The following is a 21,862-nucleotide window of genomic DNA, read 5'->3' as shown; positions in this document are numbered from 1 at the left end:
ATGCAATTCATGCCTTCTTCCATGCTTTTCCCCACTAATGTCACTTTTACATTCTTACATTCATACATTTTTCTATTTGATTGTGAAATATAACTCTTCTTATTATCCTTTCACACATCTTTTTTAAACTACAGTTATAATGATTTATTCTAAATGACTTCATTCATAAAGCTTCCTCTACTACATTATAAACATATATGCAATCCACAGAGTTTACATTATGTAAGGTAACTTATACTATGTAAAACCTGAAACTCAGAACAAAAATACTTAATGCATCTCACCTTCTTTGTGCCTGCTAGATGATAATGAATGCTTGGACTTTTTATTGCCTTTGACCTTTCCACAGTGAGCCTGGCTTCCCACTCTGCCTCACTGTGATATTGTCCAGGCTCATATCCAGCACGGAAGTAAACCACTGCAATCTCATCACCGTCACTACAGTGAACAGTCAAGGTTTTGCAATAAAATATTTGATAGAAGAGAGACAAACAAATAAATATATATTAATCATGGAAGGTATTTCAAAAGGAATATCTTTCCAGATTTGAGAGCATTCATGGAGCCTTGGTCATCTGACATGGACAATTCACAAAAATTGGTATAAAAAAATATATGACCTTGTCCTTTTCATTTTAAAGGGCCCAATGTCTTTTCTTTTAACAAACTCATAGCTCTTTCCCCACATTGCAAGGCACTCATGTCTCTGTCTATATTGTTTTCAAGCTTCCATAGGATCAAACCAAGATGCTTAAACTCACTCACCTTTTCAACTACTGGTCATTCAATTCTGTTGTATATTCTTTCTGATATAATTTAGACAAAAAAATATTGCAAAGACTGAAAGACATGCAAGTATGACATGGTTAGAAAAAGTATGAGATTTAGAATTCAGACAGTAGGGATGGATTAACTGAGAGGTAATTGTCGTTCACATAGAATGGATGATAAGGCAATAATAATGTGTATGAAAAGTCTAGCATATATAGTAAGGCTCAAGGAATGAACAATGAGGCTGATAAACATGGTGTCAAGTTATCTGATCATTTTGAGACTGGAGGAAACTAACATAATGATGGTAAACTATTTAAAAAAAAAATGTTGAGACCACAACAAAAAGGAACTCAATGGAATGGAAATAAAATTTTTTGAATACTTGAGACATGGAGAGAAGCACATCAGAGGGGAGTGAAATTTGCAGAAACAAGTGCATGGAAATTCTGTCTCAAGTGATACCAATGATGAACAGACAGCTGAACAGGCAAATTAATAAGCACCCTGACAGATAGAGAAGTAGATAGATAAATGGATACAGTGAAAGTCACATATGGAGGTATTTTGCTGATTTTCCTTGGAATGACTACTGCTTCAGTGTCAGAGACCTGTCTTTGTGTGCTGAGCACATAACAAAGGTGAGTGTCTGGCATGGAGGCATCCTCACTCTTTTTCTTGACCTAAAACTTCCAAACCTTGGTTTAACACAGCTTGTTCTCGTGCTATACATGATAGAGAGGTGGGCCACAAGAGGTACTTAAGCCTTCCATCACCAGAATCTCATGCACTTTATATTTCTGTCTGGAACTATACCAAGTCTGTTCTCCAACTAGCCAAAAACTCCTTCATTAACAGTGTCAAAATCTTTCAAGATCTAACTCCCCTTGTAACTTCTGGCATCTAGCCAAAAATATCTCCAATAACTTTGTTTCTTCTTTCCCTCCTTTATTTCAACCAGATGGCACCACTGCTATCACATCTATTTCTAAAGCTGAACTCTTTGCTCAAACCTTTGCTAAAAACTCTACCTTGGACGATTCTGGGCTTGTTCCTCACTCTCCTCCACCCTCTGACTACTTCATGCTACCTATTAAAATTCTTCATAATGATGTTTTCCATGCCCTCATTGGCCTAAACCCTTGGAAGGCTTATCGACCTGATGGGGTCCCTCCTATTGTTCTCCGAAACTGTGCCTCCGTGCTTGCACCTTGCCTAGTCAAACTCTTTCAGCTCTGTCTGTCAACATCTACCTTTCTTTCTTACTGGAAGTTTGCTTACATTCAGCCTGTTCCTAAAACGGGTGACCATTTTAATCCCTCAAACTACCGTCCTATTGCTTTAATTTCCTGCCTATCTAAAGTTTTGGAATCTATCCTCAACAGGAAGATTTTTAAACATCTATCACTTCACAACCTTCTATCTGATCGCCAGTATGGGTTCTGTCAAGGCCGCTCTACTGGTGATCTTCTGGTTTTCCTTACTGAGTCTTGGTCATCCTCTTTTAGAGATTTTGGTGAAACTTTTGCTGTTGCCTTGGACATATCAAAAGCTTCTGACAGAGTCTGGCACAAAGCTTTGATTTCCAAACTACCCTCCTACGGCTTCTATCCTTCTCTCTGCAACTTCATCACAAGTTTCCTTTCTGACCGTTCTATTGCTGCTGTGGTAGATAGTCACTGTTCTCCAAAATCTATTAACAGTGGTGTTCCTTAGGGTTCTGTCCTGTCACCCACTCTCTTCTTATTATTCATCAATGACCTTCTAAACCAAACTTCTTGTCCTATCTGCTCCTATGCTGATGATACCACCCTGCACTTTTCCATGTCTTTTCATAGACGTCCAACCCTTCAGGAAGTAAACATTTCATGCAGGGAACCCACAGAACTTCTGATCTTTCTAAAATTTCTGATTGGGGCAGAGCAAACTTGGTATTTTTCATTGCCTCAAAAACTCAATTCCTCCATCTATCAACTCAATACAACCTTCCAGGCAACTATCCCCTCTTCTTCAATGATACTCAACTGTCCCCCTCTTCTACACTGAACATCCTCGGTCTGTCCTTTACTTATAATCTGAACTGGAAACTTCACATCTCATCTCTAGCTAAAACAGCTTCTATGAAGTTAGGCTTTCTGAGATGTCTCCACCAGTTTTTCTCACCTCCCCAGCTGCTAACTCTGTACAAGGGCCTTATCCGCTCATGTATGGAGTATGCCTAACATATCTGGGGGGTGGATTCCACTCATACTACTCTTCTGGACAGGGTGGAATCGAAAGCTTTTTGTCTCATCAACTCTGACTGTCTTCAACCTCTCTTTCATTGCTGCAATGTTGCATCTCTAGCTGTCTTCTACCGCAATTTTCATGCTAACTGCTCTTCTGATCTTGCTAACTGCATGCCTCCCCTCCTCCTGCATCCTCGCTGCACAAGACTTTCTTCTTTCTCTCACTCCTATTCTGTCCATCTCTCTAATGCAAGAGTTAACCAGTATTCTCAATCATTCATCCCTTTCTCTGATAAACTCTGGAACTCCCTGCCAGTCCCTTTTCTGGGACTGGCATCTCAGTGGACTTTTTTTTTATTTATTAGAGTTTTGTTGCCCTTGGTCAGTGTCACTCCTACACAAAAAAAAAAAAAAATAAATAAAAATAAATAAATAAAATAAATAAAATAAAATAAAAATTCAGCCTTAAAAAAAAGAAAAAGAAAAAAAAAAAAAAACACCAACTTACATTATCAATCTCTTGTCTGAAGTGAGGCAGCCTTGTTGGCTTATCTGAGTAAGGTTACGTCGGATCACATGAATGTCTGGCCGCTGCCTCCTGATCTCATACTCGTGGAACCGTTGATCACAAATATTGTATGTGACATCTTCCACAACGAACAGTATTACAGCTCTGAAAATGAGATACTAAAAATGTATATTCTCTTTCAGATGAGTGCTAGTGATTAAGATCTGAATGTATGACTATCAAATTGATCCCCTTTTAAGATATGTAACAATGTTTCGTGTCACTCACTTGGGACAACCATATGCATCCCATGCTGCGATCATTCCACCACAAAGTCCTGCAAGAGCATCATTTTCTGGCAACTGCAACAATACAATTAAATATATGCATTAAATTATGATGAAATTGGTACCAATTCCAGCTTTAACTTAGAATAAATAAAAATAAATATTTACATTAATATTCACTACTTCAGCAAGTTCAAATTTATCTTTAACTTGAACGACTACAGAAAAAAAGATAAAATGTTAAACCACTTACATGACCAAGCAACTCAGGCTTTCTCAGCTCTCCAAGTACATACCTGAATTAATTAAAGTGTATAATATCATTTATCAGGAATTTTTAAAGTTTTCAGACTGTACCCCTAACTTTTCTTGCATCAAATGCTACTAAAGCTATCTATTTACATATTCTAGAGAGAAGAAAAAAAAAAATGCTCCTTTCATATATAATAAAACCACAACTTAATTTCAAGCTATTCCAGTAACATGCCTAAAATAAGACATGATCTGACACAATCTTACAGTAAGGGGATCCTCCTGATAATGAAAACAAAAAGTCCTTACCCATGTCTACCAAAGACTTTTAGGCATAATTAGCATTTGTTATATTCTGGTACCATAATTATCAGTGGTAAGTATAATTGTTTAACACACAATATTAATAGCAATTTCAGAAGGAAACATAATAAGCTAATATGATATACATGACTGTGAGGAATCATGAAAGAATATTATGGAGGCAAAAGCATTAAAGCATTGCTGAATGCCAAGCAGAAAATCCAGTGAATTACTTCACTCAAACAGCATGGTTAGAACACCTCTTTATTGAAAATGCAAGAACATTACCTTCCTGATAACTAAAGGCTTTAAACTATCTCAAAGATCTAATAATATTTGATGTATAAATGACTACTATTATGATGCTATTCTGTGACAAGATTCTTTTACACAGTTAAGCATTCACTTCACAATAACTGTGCATGACAGGCATTGGTATAGGGTAAGCAAATCACTAAAAATCAGTAACTTTAGTTCTGAATTCTGCTGATACTGATAATATAAAAAAAAAAAAAAAATCAAATGAAAGCATTCTACTGTCAGATAAACAGTACTGTATTTCCACTTTTGAACAGTTTGTCTAGTACACTGCTACTCAGACTGATATTGACATTATATGATTGGTCTGTGATACCATTGCTATTATTTCCTGCCACTCTTTGAGTACCATAATTTAGTGAAATATGCCCAATTTTGACATTATTGTTTATTTGCATCTTATTGCCTAATGAAGCAAGTATGAATGAAAATTAACAAATAACACCAGTGCTAAAAAAAGTGAAGAGCAAAACAGAATTATTTGTTTTATGAATATAAACATTACATTACATTTCAGGAGCGCTTTCTACAACCACCTCCAAGTGTGCCCTCAGAAGCCTAGGATTGTAATGCCAATTTGTAAATGGCTTCTTAATTAACATATAGGAGGTGGCCAAGACAAGACATCATGCTTTGTCTCACTGGAGAGAGAGAGAGAGAGAGAGAGAGAGAGAGAGAGAGAGAGAGAGAGAGAGAGAGAGAGAGAGAGAGAGAGAGAGAGAGAGAGAGAGAGAGAGAGAGAGAGAGAGAGAGAGAGAGAGAGAGAGAGAGAGTGAGTCCCCAGTCCTTTCGCTCTATTCTATTGGTTACCCTTTATAACAGAAGCACCTTTCTTGCCATCTAACCAGTGTGAAGATATAATTTTAATGATTAAATTTTCATGTCACTAACTAACTTTAAGTATAAGTCCCTGATTCTCACCACACACACAGACACACACACACACACACATATAAAAATAAAATAATTAAATAAGTAAATAAATAAATAAATAAATAAATAAATAAATAAATAAATAAATAAATAAATAAATAAATTTATCCATTATAAACCAATTGATGATGATGAAGTTAACAGTGCAGAAATGACATGTGGATGAAGGAGGAAAAACAGTGCTAAAATATTATCATGGGGACTGATGTTCAGGCAATTTCAAGAAGGCCTCTCCAGTTTCCTTCCTTTACTACCCTTGCTATAACAGGATTATCTCCTACTGCATGCTTTACAACACTGATACACTTCTGATAGGTCTTCCTCAAAGTGGCAGACCTTGCCTTTTGGGATGGCATCTCACAACTGTTTTTCCTTCTCAAAAGCACATATCGCTTTCATAATGTTAACTTCCTCACTTAATTTTCTTTGTGGCAGCTGCTTGCATCCTTTAGCTCAGTGATTTGATATCAGATAGAATGAAGTATCAAATCCAGAAAACTCCCTATAATCAAGAATAACTCAGTGACTGAAGAGCAAGGTCTATAGCTGAGAAAATTGTTTTACACATGAAAGCTTATGCCCACTGTTGTTTGCCTGCAGCTTATTGGCAAATCTTTGTGAGTATTTCAAGCTCACATGTACCAAAATATTCCTGAAGACACCTACTCATACTGCTAAGCATACCATCATTTGGCTTCATGGCTACAAAGTACCTTTGCTAGCGATAAGCCAGATAACAGCCCTGATCTTAATTCATCTGAGAACTTGTCATATAGTGAAGCAAGATCTGCAGGAGGAAGGATGTGAACACTCTTCTCAAGCACTAGGCAGCCATATGTGAGTCCTGGGCCAATGTCTCATCCCACCACCAAAGGTTTGCTTCTGTGATATCTCCATGTCAAGAAGTAAAGAGCCAAGAAGCTTTCTCACTATCAAAATCAAGAATAATGCATTAATTATGAGTTTTTATTTCTGTTATGTAAAGTCTGTTGTATTGTATTGTATAGTACATACTAATGTATGTGCTATCATTAATGCAAGTCTAAAAATGCTGAAAAGTTATTAGAATGCAACATCATGTTCTTCTAACATCTTAACTGGAATGAAATCTGAAAAAAATAAATAGGAATGGGTAACTAGGTATTAAAATGCATGTATGTATGTGTGTGTGTGTGTGTGTGTGTGTGTGTGTGTGTGTGTGTGTGTGTGTGTGTGTGTGTGTTATTAATGTTCTACAAATAGGTAGAATTGCAATCAACAAACATACAAGCACAAAATAACCATCCCAGGAAGCAGTTCCAAACATAGCAAAACACACAAACCAAATCAATATGCAAATTTTACTACATATAGCCCATAAAATTCAAAAGCTAACATATATAAAGTACATTCCAGGAATCATCAAACTTTCTCATTCAGGATTATATCACAAAGAATTGAACACCAAGATCAATTTCACTTGCAATAAGGTCATTACCCAATTCTTTGTCTAATAGAAGCACAGGTTTTATCAGTATAAATAGATTATAGAGCTTTAAGCAAGTATTAAATTCTGATATGATGTATTAAATAGGTAGTTAAAAAATGGAATAAAGTAGAACATAAAAGTAATGCATCACACAATTACTATAACTCAGGATTCCAACAGTATTTTATTCTGGGTGCACAGGTAGTGGAAGGCAAATGAAAGGAACAAAGGTGGAAGGGACAGGATTCTTCATGTTGCAATAAGTTCATATTAAGTGCATGGTATGAAACATATTTTACAATTTAATTGTTTTGTTTTTTCTCTTTATTTTTAGCTATTCCTTCACATGTACTGGAAAAACTGTAATACAGTGAGAAGAAAGGTATTTACATACTTGACAAATTACTGTCAGTATTTAAATGAATGAGAGAGGTTGGTTGCCTGGGTGAGACAGAAAACTCACACAAATGCTTTACAAGTGTACTACCAGATAATACTTTTATTCAGAATCTCAATTTTTTTGTCACCTATAATCAAAAGCTCTAAAATCTAAGATATAAAAATTGTGTTGAAAATTATTCATCTAGGGTAATTTCCATTTTACTAATTCACATAATCCTTTACCCTTGTTGTCCAAACTATAAATTTTGATGCAAGTGATGTTGGTTAACCAGGTCCAAAATATAAATTTTGATGCAAGTGATGTTGGTTAACCAAACACATCAGCAGAGCTTGTTAATTAGCAACAGTGACAATTAAGCAAGTACATATATCATGGGACCAACCATCTTGGAGCATACATGTGCATAAAACACCTTTTTTTTTTTTTTGTCAAATAATGTATGTACTTAAAAAAAAAAAAAAAAATAAAAATAAAATAAATAAACAGGTAAAATAAATAACTAAATAACTAACTAACTAACTAAATAAATAAATAAATAAATAGAAATGACTAGTGTTGCTTTATGAGGTCTCTGATTCATCTTTCAAAATAGTTAAAGCAGTTCATAATAAGGTTGGAGAGAGAGAGAGAGAGAGAGAGAGAGAGAGAGAGAGAGAGAGAGAGAGAGAGAGAGAGAGAGAGAGAGAGAGAGAGAGAGAGAGAGAGAGAGAGAGAGAGAGAGAGAGAGAGAGAAAACTGTCAAAGGAAATAGAATATCTTTTCAAGTATTCTGATGCCTTTTCCTATAAAGTGCATGAAAATATGAACAAGGCAAGTCTTCACTTGCTTCTCTTCATGTACTTCATCCTTGTACACCTTGATTCCTTCCTCCCTTACCACTCCTTCTAATATTCTGTCTTCCCATTTTAGAGAAGATTACCTCTCGCATATTTCTACAATATTTCATTATTCTTTCTTGCTTTTTTTTCGCTGTTGTTTTCTTTTATTGTTGTTTTTCCTTTTGCACTCAACTAAATGCAGATTTTTCTAAGTATCAAAGGATTCCATGCCAGACTTTCATCTATCTTCATTCACTTCACCTTTTCAATTCTATATGAAGAGAAAGTAAATGATGACATAATTATGTACTGGAGGGAGTTGAGGCATTTAAAGTAAGAGAGAGACGGTTCCTTTATCAAGACTAAATGGAAGTCAGTACACAACAGGTTTGGCATATATGAGTACATGTATATGAATAAGGAAGTGAGATGGTAAATAACTATAACTGCTTGGTGTATGGGTATATTTGGATGGTGTGATATAAGCAGTAAGTCAGACAAGAGAGTAGTAGCAAAACAGTGTGTAAGTGAAAACCAGCATGTTTATCAGCTTATATAATGCCAATGACGGTGTACTTTTAGCAGAGTGAATAAAAGCAGTGAGGAGTTGGTGTCTTAGTAATCATAAGATACTTGAAAGGAAGTATATGTAAAAGAAAGTTTGTGATATCTAAAAAATGAATGGATGAGATTATCAATTCCCTATGAGGACCAGTTCCCAAAGAAAACAGGGCATCAGATAAGAATAGATATTCTATTTTACCAACACTGTCACAAGTAACAGAACATTTTATCTTGCACCTAAACTGTAAGCCATGTCAAATAAATGGTTTAGTGTAAAAAAAAAAAAAAATTATATCTATCTATCTATCTATCTATCTATCTATCTATCTATCTATATATATATATATATATATATATATATATATATATATATATATATATATATATATATATATATATATATATATATATATATATATATACAGTGGAGTCTTGGTTACCGAACACCTCCCTTTTTGAGCAAATCGGTTTTCAAACAAAATTTTAAACTAATTATTGCTTTGGTTATGGTACCACAATTCAGTTCTAAAGCATAGTTACTTGATTTCAAATATTAAAAGATATAGCAAATGCTGCCCTTTATTACTAATTTATAGTGTCTATAAATATTTACTTTATTTTTAGATATTTGGAGGAAAGACAAAGTGTAAGATAGTAATTCAGTCTTTGAAATAAGATAAATGTAATCCTGCTGAAAAGCCTCGATGTAAACAAATAGTTTTTGGCCCTCAGGAATAATCCCCAGCCACCTATGGCTCTCTCAATAACCCCCAATGCCATCACTACTACACAACAGCATTTTTCCAGTAGGTTTTCCCAGCAGCAAGATGTGTACAACTGCATTTTTCCAGGTTTTTCCAGCAGCAAGATGTCTAAGTGTTACGATCACCTTCATTTTGGTGATAAATGGGTTGCTCCTCTCTGTGTCCCTCTATAAGGCTTCCCTCACTAGATCAGTTTAAATAATATCTTCTGATGAGTTCTGTGTCACTAAGTTCATTCATTACATCCTTTCTGGATAAATAATTTGTGAGCTGGAGATGTTGTGAAGCAGCCATCTTGGCTGTGGGAACATCTGTCATAAGCCACTAAGAAAGTGTAGACTGGTGTCTGGGAATGGATTAATCCATTGTACATGATTCCTATGGGAAAAATAGTTTTGGTTTATGAACATTTCAGATTTTGAGCAGCATTCAGGAATTAATTACATTTGAAAACCAAGGTTCCACTGTATAAACACACACACACACACACACGTATATATATATATATATATATATATATATATATATATATATATATATATATATATATATATATATATATATATATATATATATATATAGCTAGCCACACTGCTTTAAAAAATCAATGAGTAAATATATGGCAACAAGTCAGTCAATATTAAATCAACTATTGCCACAATTTTGGTATTCATTTGCTTAATATTGATTGTAATAGCAGTCAAGCCAATTCATAAGTCTAAATGTCGATTGTTTTAGAAATCACGGTGTACATCTATTCAATACAAGTACCTGCTATCCGTTTCAGAGGTAGTGTTACATAATTTTTGGGGCATAACTAAGTAAAAGAGTATTGAAACTAGACATCTCCTAGCAGAAATAGTTTCAGACCTTCCACAAATATTTTCAAGATGGTTTATTAGAATAAATGGAGTCTTATTAAAGTACTTTATTCTTGACTTGTAAAGGTAACTTCAGTAACTTCTTGAGCAACAACTAGCAGCCCTCAAAAGACTGTTACAGTGACACTGTGGCATCAGTCAGCTCTCCACTATCTATTGGATGCAAGAAATGTAAATGCTCATGTAGTACTGTTCATGGTAACTACAGCCATTGGCATATACTTTATATATATATATATATATATATATATATATATATATATATATATATATATATATATATATATATATATATATATATATATATATATATATATATACACACACACACATACAATGTGATACAGAGATAGATAAATTGATGTATAGATCAATATAGATAAATAAATAGATGGATAGATAGGTAGACGGAGAGATTAGAAGGAACATAACTGAAGCATGCATAGTAGACAATGAAAAGATGTGGAGACACTGCAGATGAACAAATCATGTAAATAATAACACAGTACCTTTATACTTTCTTACTAATGAGAGAAAAATCAACCTCATCTTCATCATCAGTAAAAAGGTTGCCACCATTCAATCCAAAACCACATACTGTTAAATAATTACTACTGCAGCCAAAAGGGGAGCAGCTTACGGAATGACATCACAGTAAAATCATGACAGCCTCACAAGGACTGCCAGCTTTTGCTTAAGAAATTACCAGAGTTAGCCTTACAAGCCAAGGACAAAGTAGTACCTTAGTAACACACCTTTTGTTAATAAACCAACTGGGAAAATTACTGGGAGGCTTGAAACAATCTATGTCAGAAGATGAACCTAATATAACCGGTACTTGATTATGCCTGAAAAATTATGTAACACTACATATGAAATACATAGTAGGTAATAAGTATAATATGACTGCTCTTCTTACACACCATAATGACACCTTAAATTTAACTTTTTATTAGTGACCCATAACCATCCTACCTATGCATTACTGAAATTCTTGCAGCGAGGGCACCAAAGCTTGAGGCAATTGTGTTTATCTCAACCTGTTGGGCAATCTGAGAAGGCACACTGTAGAAGTAGTCGCAGCGGAACATCCCTAAGGATATCAACTGTAAAGAGCATCAACATATCAATATAAATTGTGTAACTACATTATCATAGTGCAGACTAACATCTGCAAAAAAAGCAACAAAACTAGAGATGGTGCCAGAAGTACGTAATTTACGCAGTAGGGCATCACATACCCGCAGAAATAATGAAAAAGAAAATAAGAAAGTATTACAGTTTTTGACACAAATGTACCTTGAAGCTGAGGGATTATAACTACTCAGTATCTACCAGCAAGGTTTACTAGAGATCATGGAGGTGAGTGACCAGATATGTGAACAACTGGCAACCACATTCATATACATAATAGAAAATGGATAGAAAATAAAATATGCATGTACTATTAGACTTTGTTGGTCTGAGGATGAAGTAAACGAGTCTGTAACTGGATTTCTTTTATGATAATGTGTGTTCAGTATGTATTAATGAAAGAGACCACAACTGTTGGTTTCCCTTACAAATAAGACTAAATAAATGCTGATATAGTTAGCAAGCAATCAAGCAGGTATATGCTGTATATACAAATGTATATTTGATCTTTATATACCTAAATCTGTAATCATATTATTACTATGTATAAACTTAATTACAATTGTTTATGAAATGAATACATGTAAACAGCCTCCTTCTATGAAAGCTGTCCCTTAATGCTCCCATCTGGAACACCAAACACCTTAGAGAAGCATAACAGTAAGAATTACAAGAATCACTTAGAACAGGACATTATTCCATACTCTTAATATGAAGCTCTCATGTTCTAAAGGACTATGTACAACAGGGAAAATTAAAGAAGCATTCCCATTTTGTAATTTACAAAAAGATAGATGTAGGTATGTACACCAGGGTTTCATTACATGCGGCTTCAGAATGTATTAATTCGCTCAGCATGTCTACCCTAAATGTGACAAATCCTCTACATTTAAGAAAAATTCAGTCTTACGCAAGTTATGCAGAAGGCAATGTAACATGTAGCACAGACCAGCATCTGTCCACAACAATTTCTATCACCTAAACAAGACTAAGCTGAAGGTGTAAATAACACAGACCAGCATCTGTCCACAACAATTTTTATCACCTAAAGAAAACTAAGCTGAAAGTGCAAATCCATCTTCACCACTGCTACTGGAGGCAAGATTACCTTGTTTCATGGAGTGGGCCTTGATATTACACCTTGGATCAATTCATTCACAAACAAAAGCTCTTACCAGTTCAAGTTGTCCTACATGATTAGTTATGTATCACTTAAGTTCATTCGATAGATCTCTCCTTCCTTTCCAGAAGGACCTCAAAGAAGCTGTGGCACTGGTGCTGCTTTGGCCATATTTGTTTTAAGCGAGTCTGAGATGGTGTCCTAACCCTCATTCCACCTTGCACACATCTAATTAGTTAAGTAATGCATCTTAGACTAGATCTGATATGTCAGAATTAATTTTTAACATTGCATTTTAGTACTACTTTATAAAAGTCTTTTATCATGCAAAGTGACAAAATGAACATTTTGCCAGTGAAAAAAATTTTGGCATACAGAATAAACCTTCCTACAATCAATATTAAGAAGGATTTCAAGAATGTAAATTCTCCCAGAGGATATTTTTCCATAGAATGTAAACCTTGCACATAATGACGTCAACCCTGGGAATTAAAAAAAAAAAAAAAAAAAAAAAAAAAAAAAAAAAAAAAAAAAAATCAGAAAGGTCATACTCCCATGCAGGCAAGTCAGGCAATTCAGTACCAATAAGATTCATGCTGCATCAACACCATAAGAAAAAAAAATAAAAATAAAATAAATAAATAAATAAATAAATAAAATAAATGAGTAAAAAAATAATAAAAATAATAAATAAACAAAAATAAATAAATAAATAAATAAATAAATAATAATGATAATTAATAATAATAATAATAATAATAATAATAATAATAATAATAATAATAAAAATAGGATAAAAAAAAATTAATTAATTAATTATTTAATAAAAAATAAAAATAAAATAAATAAATAAATATAATAATAATAATAATAATAATAATAATAATAATGATAATAATAATAATAATAACAACAACAACAACAACAACAACAACAACAACAACAACAACAACAATAATAATAATAATAATAATAATAATAATAATAATAATAATAATAATAATAATTAATAAATAAATAAATAAATAAATAAAAGTGCTAGAGAACTGGATGGTAAACAAAACTTCATGGACAACAACTCAAGAGGTAGGCAGACAATATATTTTTTTTGCAATGGGAAAACTCTGTATGAAGAACTAAAACTTCCAAAAAATGCATCTTCATTTAACTTTAAGTCAACTTTCGTTAATGGAACTGCCATTATTAGAAATATTATTTGTTTTTGTTTAGCTCATGGTTTCTCATCTTCATAAATAATGATCTTGCTGCTAGCCAATGGAATTCTATCATGTCAATATTTAAATGTGTTGGTTGGCTGCATATTACCTATTAAACTGAAAGTAACACAAATAAGATGTCATGTCTTGTTTTATAACAGGAATAAAGATACAGAAGGATTACCATTCATCCTGCCTGTCCCTTTTAGTTGGCATTCATGAAGCAAAGAGAATACTGTAGCAATATTCTGCCAACCTGGCAACGAAGTGTGTAACCAGGCAGTCTCCTCTAACACAATGAAATAATGAAGTGTAATTTATCTAAGAGCACACTGACCTGCGAACCAAAACATAAGACATTCATATACATACCTACATTGCTTAAGGCACAGCATTTAATCTTTGCATTACACTACGAGGCCACTTTTAAGAAAAACCTTCATCCTTATTTGGATGTACAGTACTGAATGCGTTTGATATGGATTTTGATAAATATTTTGGTCAAAACTATGCCAGTGTAAATATATGAAATATATAAATTTTGTAAATATATAAAAAGAAAAGAAAAAAATATTTATAGAAAAGCAAAGATAGACAACAATATTGTAATCTAGGAGTAAGTAAATCCTCAAATCAAAAACGTCAAATGAAATAAAGTTATCACCGAGTTAAAATGGAGAAGAGTCTATCACCCATACTATTTAAGGAAATGTAATTACCAGAGGCCATTTTGCTCTTTTCTGTACTGTATTAGCTCACTTTTGTATATTCTACATTGTTGGTTTAAGTATTGTCATGAATCACAATATGCCTAGTAAGCTTTAAAACTACTATCCTCTCACATGATTAGCAACTACGTTGCTAATCATGTCACATAAGAACGTGCATGAACTAGCATTAAATCTTCTTGTCATGCAGTCAACTGAAAGGCTGAGTTTTCACCACATTTATGCAAAGAAAATTATGTAATCCATCAGCATTAGCTGAATATTTACTGGAGTACTGCAGTAATGGAGATGCCAGTGATGAACCAATAGACACACTATCAGTGTCGCCAAACTTTACTGTTAATATGTTGTTCATGGTCCTCTACACAACAATTTTATTTTTTGTCATACAAAATTCTTTAAAGCATCTATTGCCATTGATGCAATATCATGCATACATACGAGTAATGCCAAGGATATGATAGTCATTTATCATGAACAATCCATGTGGCATTACATTGGCATGTGTCTTTTGAATAAAAACTAAAATATATGATGGTTGATTGTGGGACTGCTGTAAAAGCTATCATGCACACCAATTTATGGGGCTTGGACAGTTTTTCAACAGTTTTTTCAGTTACAGTTTTTCAACCCATGCAATCTACCAAACATGGTAGATGACACCCAAGACTTGCATTTGCACTTGTAATTTTCCTGATAATTTCTTACTTGATCTACTTTTAATATATCAGTTGCTTGAGACTATTGCATGCCTTGGTGCTGGTTACCCAATGTTTACTGTGCACTGTAAAGCTTATGGATAATGGATGACTGCTGTTAGAGCCTCCAAGATTTTCCATTTACTCCAATATTTTTACCTCATTTAAGGAAGACTATATTTGCACAAATATTCTTGTAAGCTTACAGGCTTTTTATTCACAGAATTCTAGCTTAACTTAATAAAAAGAATATGAGAAAACTTTCACATCCATGACTAATAATTATGACTATACAGTAATTACATATAGCTTCAGTATATTGCATCATGGTCTGAAAATATACCATATATATATATATATATATATATATATATATATATATATATATATATATATATATATATATATATATATATATATATATATATATATATATATATATATATATATATATATATATATATATAAATATAGGGAACTAATAAACAAATAAATATCTAAATAAAAATTAATAAACAGATATCACAGTTTCCCTATAACCCACTCAGCTTCAAAGAAAAGGGCCATTCATATTCATGACTAGATCCTGCAATACTTTCTCTGAATGACATTCAAGTTCCTGTTCCTTGTTCTGGTAACCTTCAACAGTACAGCCATCACCCATATAGTTATCACATACAAATGTGGTGATGGGTTTGTAATTACACCATCCATTAAAGAAAAAGAAACAGAAATTTCAATGTAATTCTTTTTCTGCAGGTGGTATCTCCTTTAAGCTCCTTGCCTTGCACACCATTCTGCAGATATCCACCTTCAATTAATGAATGTTAGAGAGAGAGAGAGAGAGAGAGAGAGAGAGAGAGAGAGAGAGAGAGAGAGAGAGAGAGAGAGAGAGAGAGAGAGAGAGAGAGAGAGAGAGAGAGAGAGAGAGAGAGAGAGAAATAATGGCATCTGCAAGGTATGTAATCAAGACTGGAGCAAAAAGGAGAATGAAGAGTTTCTTGATGGACAGAAACCAACTAGCTGTCAACTTGTGGTGTGAGAAATTCACACTACATATCAATACTACATATCACACTACATATCAAATAGTTGCAAAATGACTCACACTTGCTGAAAACTTGAACTTTTAACACTTTATTTGAACTTTACCTTTAGTAAAAACAAGAAAAAAGTGGAATGTAGCTCAGTTGTTAGGTAAATAAGTAAGATATACATTTTTAAATTTAAAAAAGACAGGTGAAACTAATTAGTGAAATGCATGATTAGACAAAGGGAGACAAAGCTACATTATTGCTACACATTAGCAGACACTAAAGAGCATTATACAGCCAGAATACTGCAATATTCCTGCAACATGTTCCCCATTATAGTATACTAGTGAAGTGATAAAAGTCATACAAAGCAGCCAGTCATCATAATTATGCACATTTCTATTGTCTTGCATGCTATTTGACTCAGCTTCAAGGCTTTCTCCCATTAATCTATGCACAAAATGCACGCATTCAAATATGTTAGAATGCTGCTTAAAATGCTGTCAAGCTACTGCAGATTTGAAGTGTAGAGTGGAAGCAGTGATACTTTGCATGTATGTTATGAGATACATAAGCTGGTGTGAGGAAAATAGTTTCTAGATCAGAGCTATCATTGTACAACTGTACAAATAAAGGAAAAACAGATGTTATGTAGTAGCCAGGGAGTTTTTTTTCTATTCTCATCAACGTAAATAAAAGCATTTTAACTAAAATATAAGTTAAGATTACTGAAGGTCAATTTCAAAAGAAACAATATATTAGTAAGAGAAAATATGTGGTGAGGTAGGAAGATTTACCACAGTACTTCTAGAATTTGGAAACTATACAACAAGGAAGCTAAAAAATCTTGTTGGATGTTCCGAAAACTTTAGTACACCTCTGATGTTTCATTAAATTTAGAAAATTCACTCAATAAGGTATTTGTGACTGCCAATGATATCCATGTTTTTGTATGCATACACTTGTTGGTTGTATCTTGCAATAATATCATCTATTTTAATACTGTTCTCTCTCTCATTCCTATGCACTTTAAATATTTTCCTGAAATATTCCTCTAGAAATTATTCACCAAAGGAATAACATTATGAAAACTTTGTTGCTTACATATTTTAAAACTTCCTTCCTAGACAGTGATGTCAAAAGCATTTCCTTTAATCAACTATCCTCCTTTAAATGTTTTCAATATCTCCACTTCAATACTGAATCTCTTATCATTACTTTTCATGGCTAATGCTCTTTTGAGCTTTATGTAATCATCTCCTCACTTCCATGGTGTCACTACATCTTTCCAAGTACTCTCAACCTTACTGAAGTAATGGTGAATCAATATTTCATTACCTTCACTGATGAACTATAGAACTCTGCTTGTTTCAGTTTCTTTTCTTCCTAGAACTTGGTTTCAATAGAAGGGTGTCAAAACAAACACCTACAAAACTTAGCTGGCCAATCCATTCACAATTCCTTTTTAATGAAATTTGAAGTGTGACTTAAGCAGTCTTTTTTTTCTATTTTTTTTTTTTTTTTGCCCTTAGCCTCAATTCAGTGTTTCATTTTTACCAACAAAGCCACTTTTCCCTCTCCAATATAAAATATGTTTGATTAACATTTCTATCTTGCTGTTAACTCAAACACTTTCCTAGTTATCTCAACTGCCAGAAATCTGTTTTCATTTTGCACACATTTATGCTAAGAGTGAGTAATATTGTATGATAGAGTATCATTTAATGTTGGTTAGGATATGATGTGTACTAATAAAACATAGTGTGGTACATGGATAACTGATAGGTAGCACATAACAAAACATGATACAGTACTGAATTTTGTCTGAACAGGTCTACATTACATGCGATTAATGTGAAGACAGCCTTTTGTCTTTTAGCTGGTTCTGGATTGTGTTTTTAGTAAGTCTCAAGATGCAATCTGACCTAATTTAAGCTATTTTGTGATAAAGCTGCATTTCTAGTTACTTTATGATTTCTGATACATTTTTGGCATTAATGATGCTGATACAAGCGAAACAAGATATAATGTAGCGTGGACTTAAAAAAATGTGGTAGTCAACATCTATGAACTGACCACTTGCAGTGTGTTTTTACTTTTCTTCCATAGCCTTGCTCACATCATCTTCCTCAATATACTTATTCCTATGTAGATCCAAATGACTTAAACTGGAAAACTACTCAATAAGTGGAGAGAGAGAGAGAGAGAGAGAGAGAGAGAGAGAGAGAGAGAGAGAGAGAGAGAGAGAGAGAGAGAGAGAGAGAGAGAGGAGAGAGAGAGAGAGAGATGAGAGAGAGAGAGAGACGAGAGAGAGAGAGAGATATTCAGTAAGATGAAGGGGACTGACTAAATGATGGTATGCGCAAAAAATAAAAATAATGGTTTGCCTGGCTTTATTTTGAATAAAGAGAGTGAAGCGTAAGTGAAAAAAAAATAATATTAAAGAAAAGAGATTCCTTTAAGGCAAACTCCTTTAGGATATGCTGATGGGGCAGAGCATCAGAGATATGGGCTAATAAAATGAAATAAAAAATGATAAATAATATAGAATACAATGAAAGAAGATATACAAGATAAAGATAAATAGAACAAAAAATAAATAATAATAATAATAATAATAATAATAATAATAATAATAATAATAATAATATTAATAATAATAATAATAATAATAATAATCAATACAGGTTTTTTATGTAAGAGGAACACTGGCCCAAGGAAAGAGAGAGAGAGAGAGAGAGAGAGAGAGAGAGAGAGAGAGAGAGAGAGAGAGAGAGAGAGAGAGAGAGAGAGGAGAGAGAGAGAGAGAGAGAGAGAGAGAGAGAGGAGAGAGAGAGAGAGGAGAGAGAGAGAGAGAGAGAGAGAGAGAGAGAGAGAGAGAGGCCCACTTGAGATGCCAGGTGTAACATGAGTTTCTGTGGTTGTTGCTACAGGTGAAAGTACAGGTTGATTCAAGTTGAAAATGTTCTATACACAAATATTTTGAGGTGTTGATGGTATGAAATTCAAGTGTGGCTAAGTGACAGATACAATGGCCAGGCTGGGCAGGTATCCATGGTGGAACGCAAAAACCTTGATGTCTGTTGGTGAAACTGTGAATTATTCAGTCATGATTTCTACAAGATTTGGAGGTTTACAGTGATGGCAACATACAGGTGATTTACTGATAAACATTACACAATGATAGTATGGATGTAACAGATGACAAATAAAACAAAATGCTGCATGCACCATGCATTGCCTGCCCAGGCAGGGAGTGGGAAGGAGCAAGGCTAGCAGCAAATCAACTGATTGCATGCTAGCCAGTCACATGCAGTTTCCCTCCGAGACTGTGATAATGAATATGTTGATTGTATTGCATGACTTTAATTAATGTGATGTGTGTGGATCTGGTGTTCCTCTGCCATGGTTACCTGCACAGCCCAGCAGTTGTATCTGTTGCCAAGCCACACTTGAATTTCACACCATGACTAACAATGCCTTAAAATGCACATGTGCATAGAACATTTTTGACAGAATAACCTGTACTTGTACCTCTGGCAATATCTGCAGAAACCTGTGCTACACTCTGTATACCAGGTTGTCAGTTTCGCACATGGTTGGCTAGATGAAACAATACTCACACACATAACATTCACACTCTTAACCCTATCAGCACCCAGTGGAAAGGGATAGTTTCGTGGACTGCTGCACTACACTCCAGAAGGTTAGGCATGGCACAACTGGCCACATACATCCACAGCAAGGCCCAATGTTATACACTAATTTACCCGTGCCCCTTAAATGAAACTGTTCTTGACCCCACACTTACTCTAATCCTGAGACAACAGATGCAGGATGTGTACTTCCTACAGAGTGTCCCGCACTCTAACTGGGTCCATACACCAATGGGCCCCAGCAAGTGTGCCCACACCCTGCACCCCCCTCCCATGAGTCAATATGACCACACCATTTTCATGCACTCACCACTGTTGCTCTCCATTCACCTCTATCATGCACAATTGCTCTTGCTTGCTGCAGTCATTCCTCTCTCATTCAGTGCTCTGTTCACACAATTCATCCACTCCAGGCATGGACTTCCTCTAAACATTTCACAGTGCACATCCGATACACAAAGAATATAATAATAATAATAACAACAACAACAACAATAATAATAATAATAATAATAATAATAATAATAATAATAATAATAATAATAATAATAATAATAAAAATGATAAATTAATAATAATAAACGAGTAAATAAATAAATACATAAATAAATCAATCAATAAATAAAAAAATAAATTATATCTGCTGTTGGCAACATCTGATGCTTACCTTGAGCCACACAAAGGATTTTGATGGGAGAGAGAGAGAGAGAGAGAGAGAGAGAGAGAGAGAGAGAGAGAGAGAGAGAGAGAGAGAGAGAGAGAGAGAGAGAGAGAGAGAGAGAGAGAGAGAGAGAGAGAGAGAGACATGCTATTTGGAAGCTATCCATCAAGTTCATAGGTTGAAAAAAGGGATTTTGTTGAGCAAAAGATTAGTTCACATCACTGACATATAAACTGTACATTTAAAAAAAATATACAGAACACTTCACACCATTAGCAAGTTCTTAAATTTAAGGGTTGCAGGTAGAAGGAATATATTAACATCATGGACTTATCAAATCTCACAGGCTCAAGACAAAATTCCCTTCTGTGACAGCCTATGACAATGTGATGTCCTTCATATACCTATTTATACTCCCAGAAATTGGTCCCATGTGGCCAAATCCTGAGGCGATGGTGTTGACCTCCACCTGGTGCACTGTGACAAAGGGAGGAGTTTGGCAAAGCTCGCAGCAACCAGCCTGGCACTTGGTTAGCATCACATCCGACCGCACCAGTCCCAAACTCATTTCCTATGTGTAAAGGCAGTGAAGAGGAATGCCCTGAAGATCAGTGGCAACCCCAAATAGGAAAAGCAGTTCACAAAGTAGTAAATGCTGTTTCACTATCCCTGTGAAAACCTTGGGCCAACTTACAATATTGATATCTAAAAAAAAGAATGGATAGTTTCATCAAATTAAATGTTTCTTCTTTACTCTGCCGGAAGAGAGGATTAAAATGAAAATTTATTTCTTGGTCATAACAAGTGTCACCAGGAGGATGCAAAGAAATCTGTAAGTAAATCTTAAGTTTATCTTTTATACCTAAATTTTCATTAAAATGAATAAATAAATAAATAAATAATAAACAAATCATTGTATATATTTTTCACCATATTATTAAAATACTGCATATTTCACTTACATATCTAATGCACAATGGAGTTCATGAATGGCGAGGATAACATATGTATAAAGTTTACCAAGCCCAAGTGGTGGTAAAAAAAGTAAACCTTGCAAATTTTAGAAAAAAAGGCTAGTCCATCAAAACTTTGCCTCCATTAGGTCACACCAGCACT

At 34.1% G+C, this 21,862-nt stretch overlaps 1 protein-coding gene across 2 annotated transcripts in view; it reads right to left on the bottom strand.

Moving 5' to 3' along the window:
- The window catches only part of LOC135106352 (glutathione synthetase-like), a 34,959-nt gene that overhangs the window by 3,761 nt on the left and 9,336 nt on the right, over nt 1–21,862 (bottom strand). The window contains exons 5-9 of one of the 2 annotated variants that reach the window (XM_064015275.1): nt 11,474–11,604; nt 4,048–4,090; nt 3,796–3,869; nt 3,508–3,672; nt 285–438 (exon numbers count right to left, since the gene is read on the bottom strand). In XM_064015275.1, coding sequence (XP_063871345.1) covers nt 285–438; nt 3,508–3,672; nt 3,796–3,869; nt 4,048–4,090; nt 11,474–11,604 — 567 coding nt within the window. Of the gene's footprint in view, nt 1–284; nt 439–3,507; nt 3,673–3,795; nt 3,870–4,047; nt 4,091–11,473; nt 11,605–21,150; nt 21,318–21,862 lie in introns of both variants that reach the window. The other variant, XM_064015274.1, reaches the window with a different exon arrangement.

This window comes from Scylla paramamosain, chromosome 13 (assembly GCF_035594125.1).
Source record: "Scylla paramamosain isolate STU-SP2022 chromosome 13, ASM3559412v1, whole genome shotgun sequence".
NCBI classification, from domain to species: domain Eukaryota; kingdom Metazoa; phylum Arthropoda; class Malacostraca; order Decapoda; family Portunidae; genus Scylla; species Scylla paramamosain.
The sequence above is the reverse complement of the archived record's forward strand: the minus strand, read 5'-3'. Positions and strand labels throughout refer to the sequence as shown.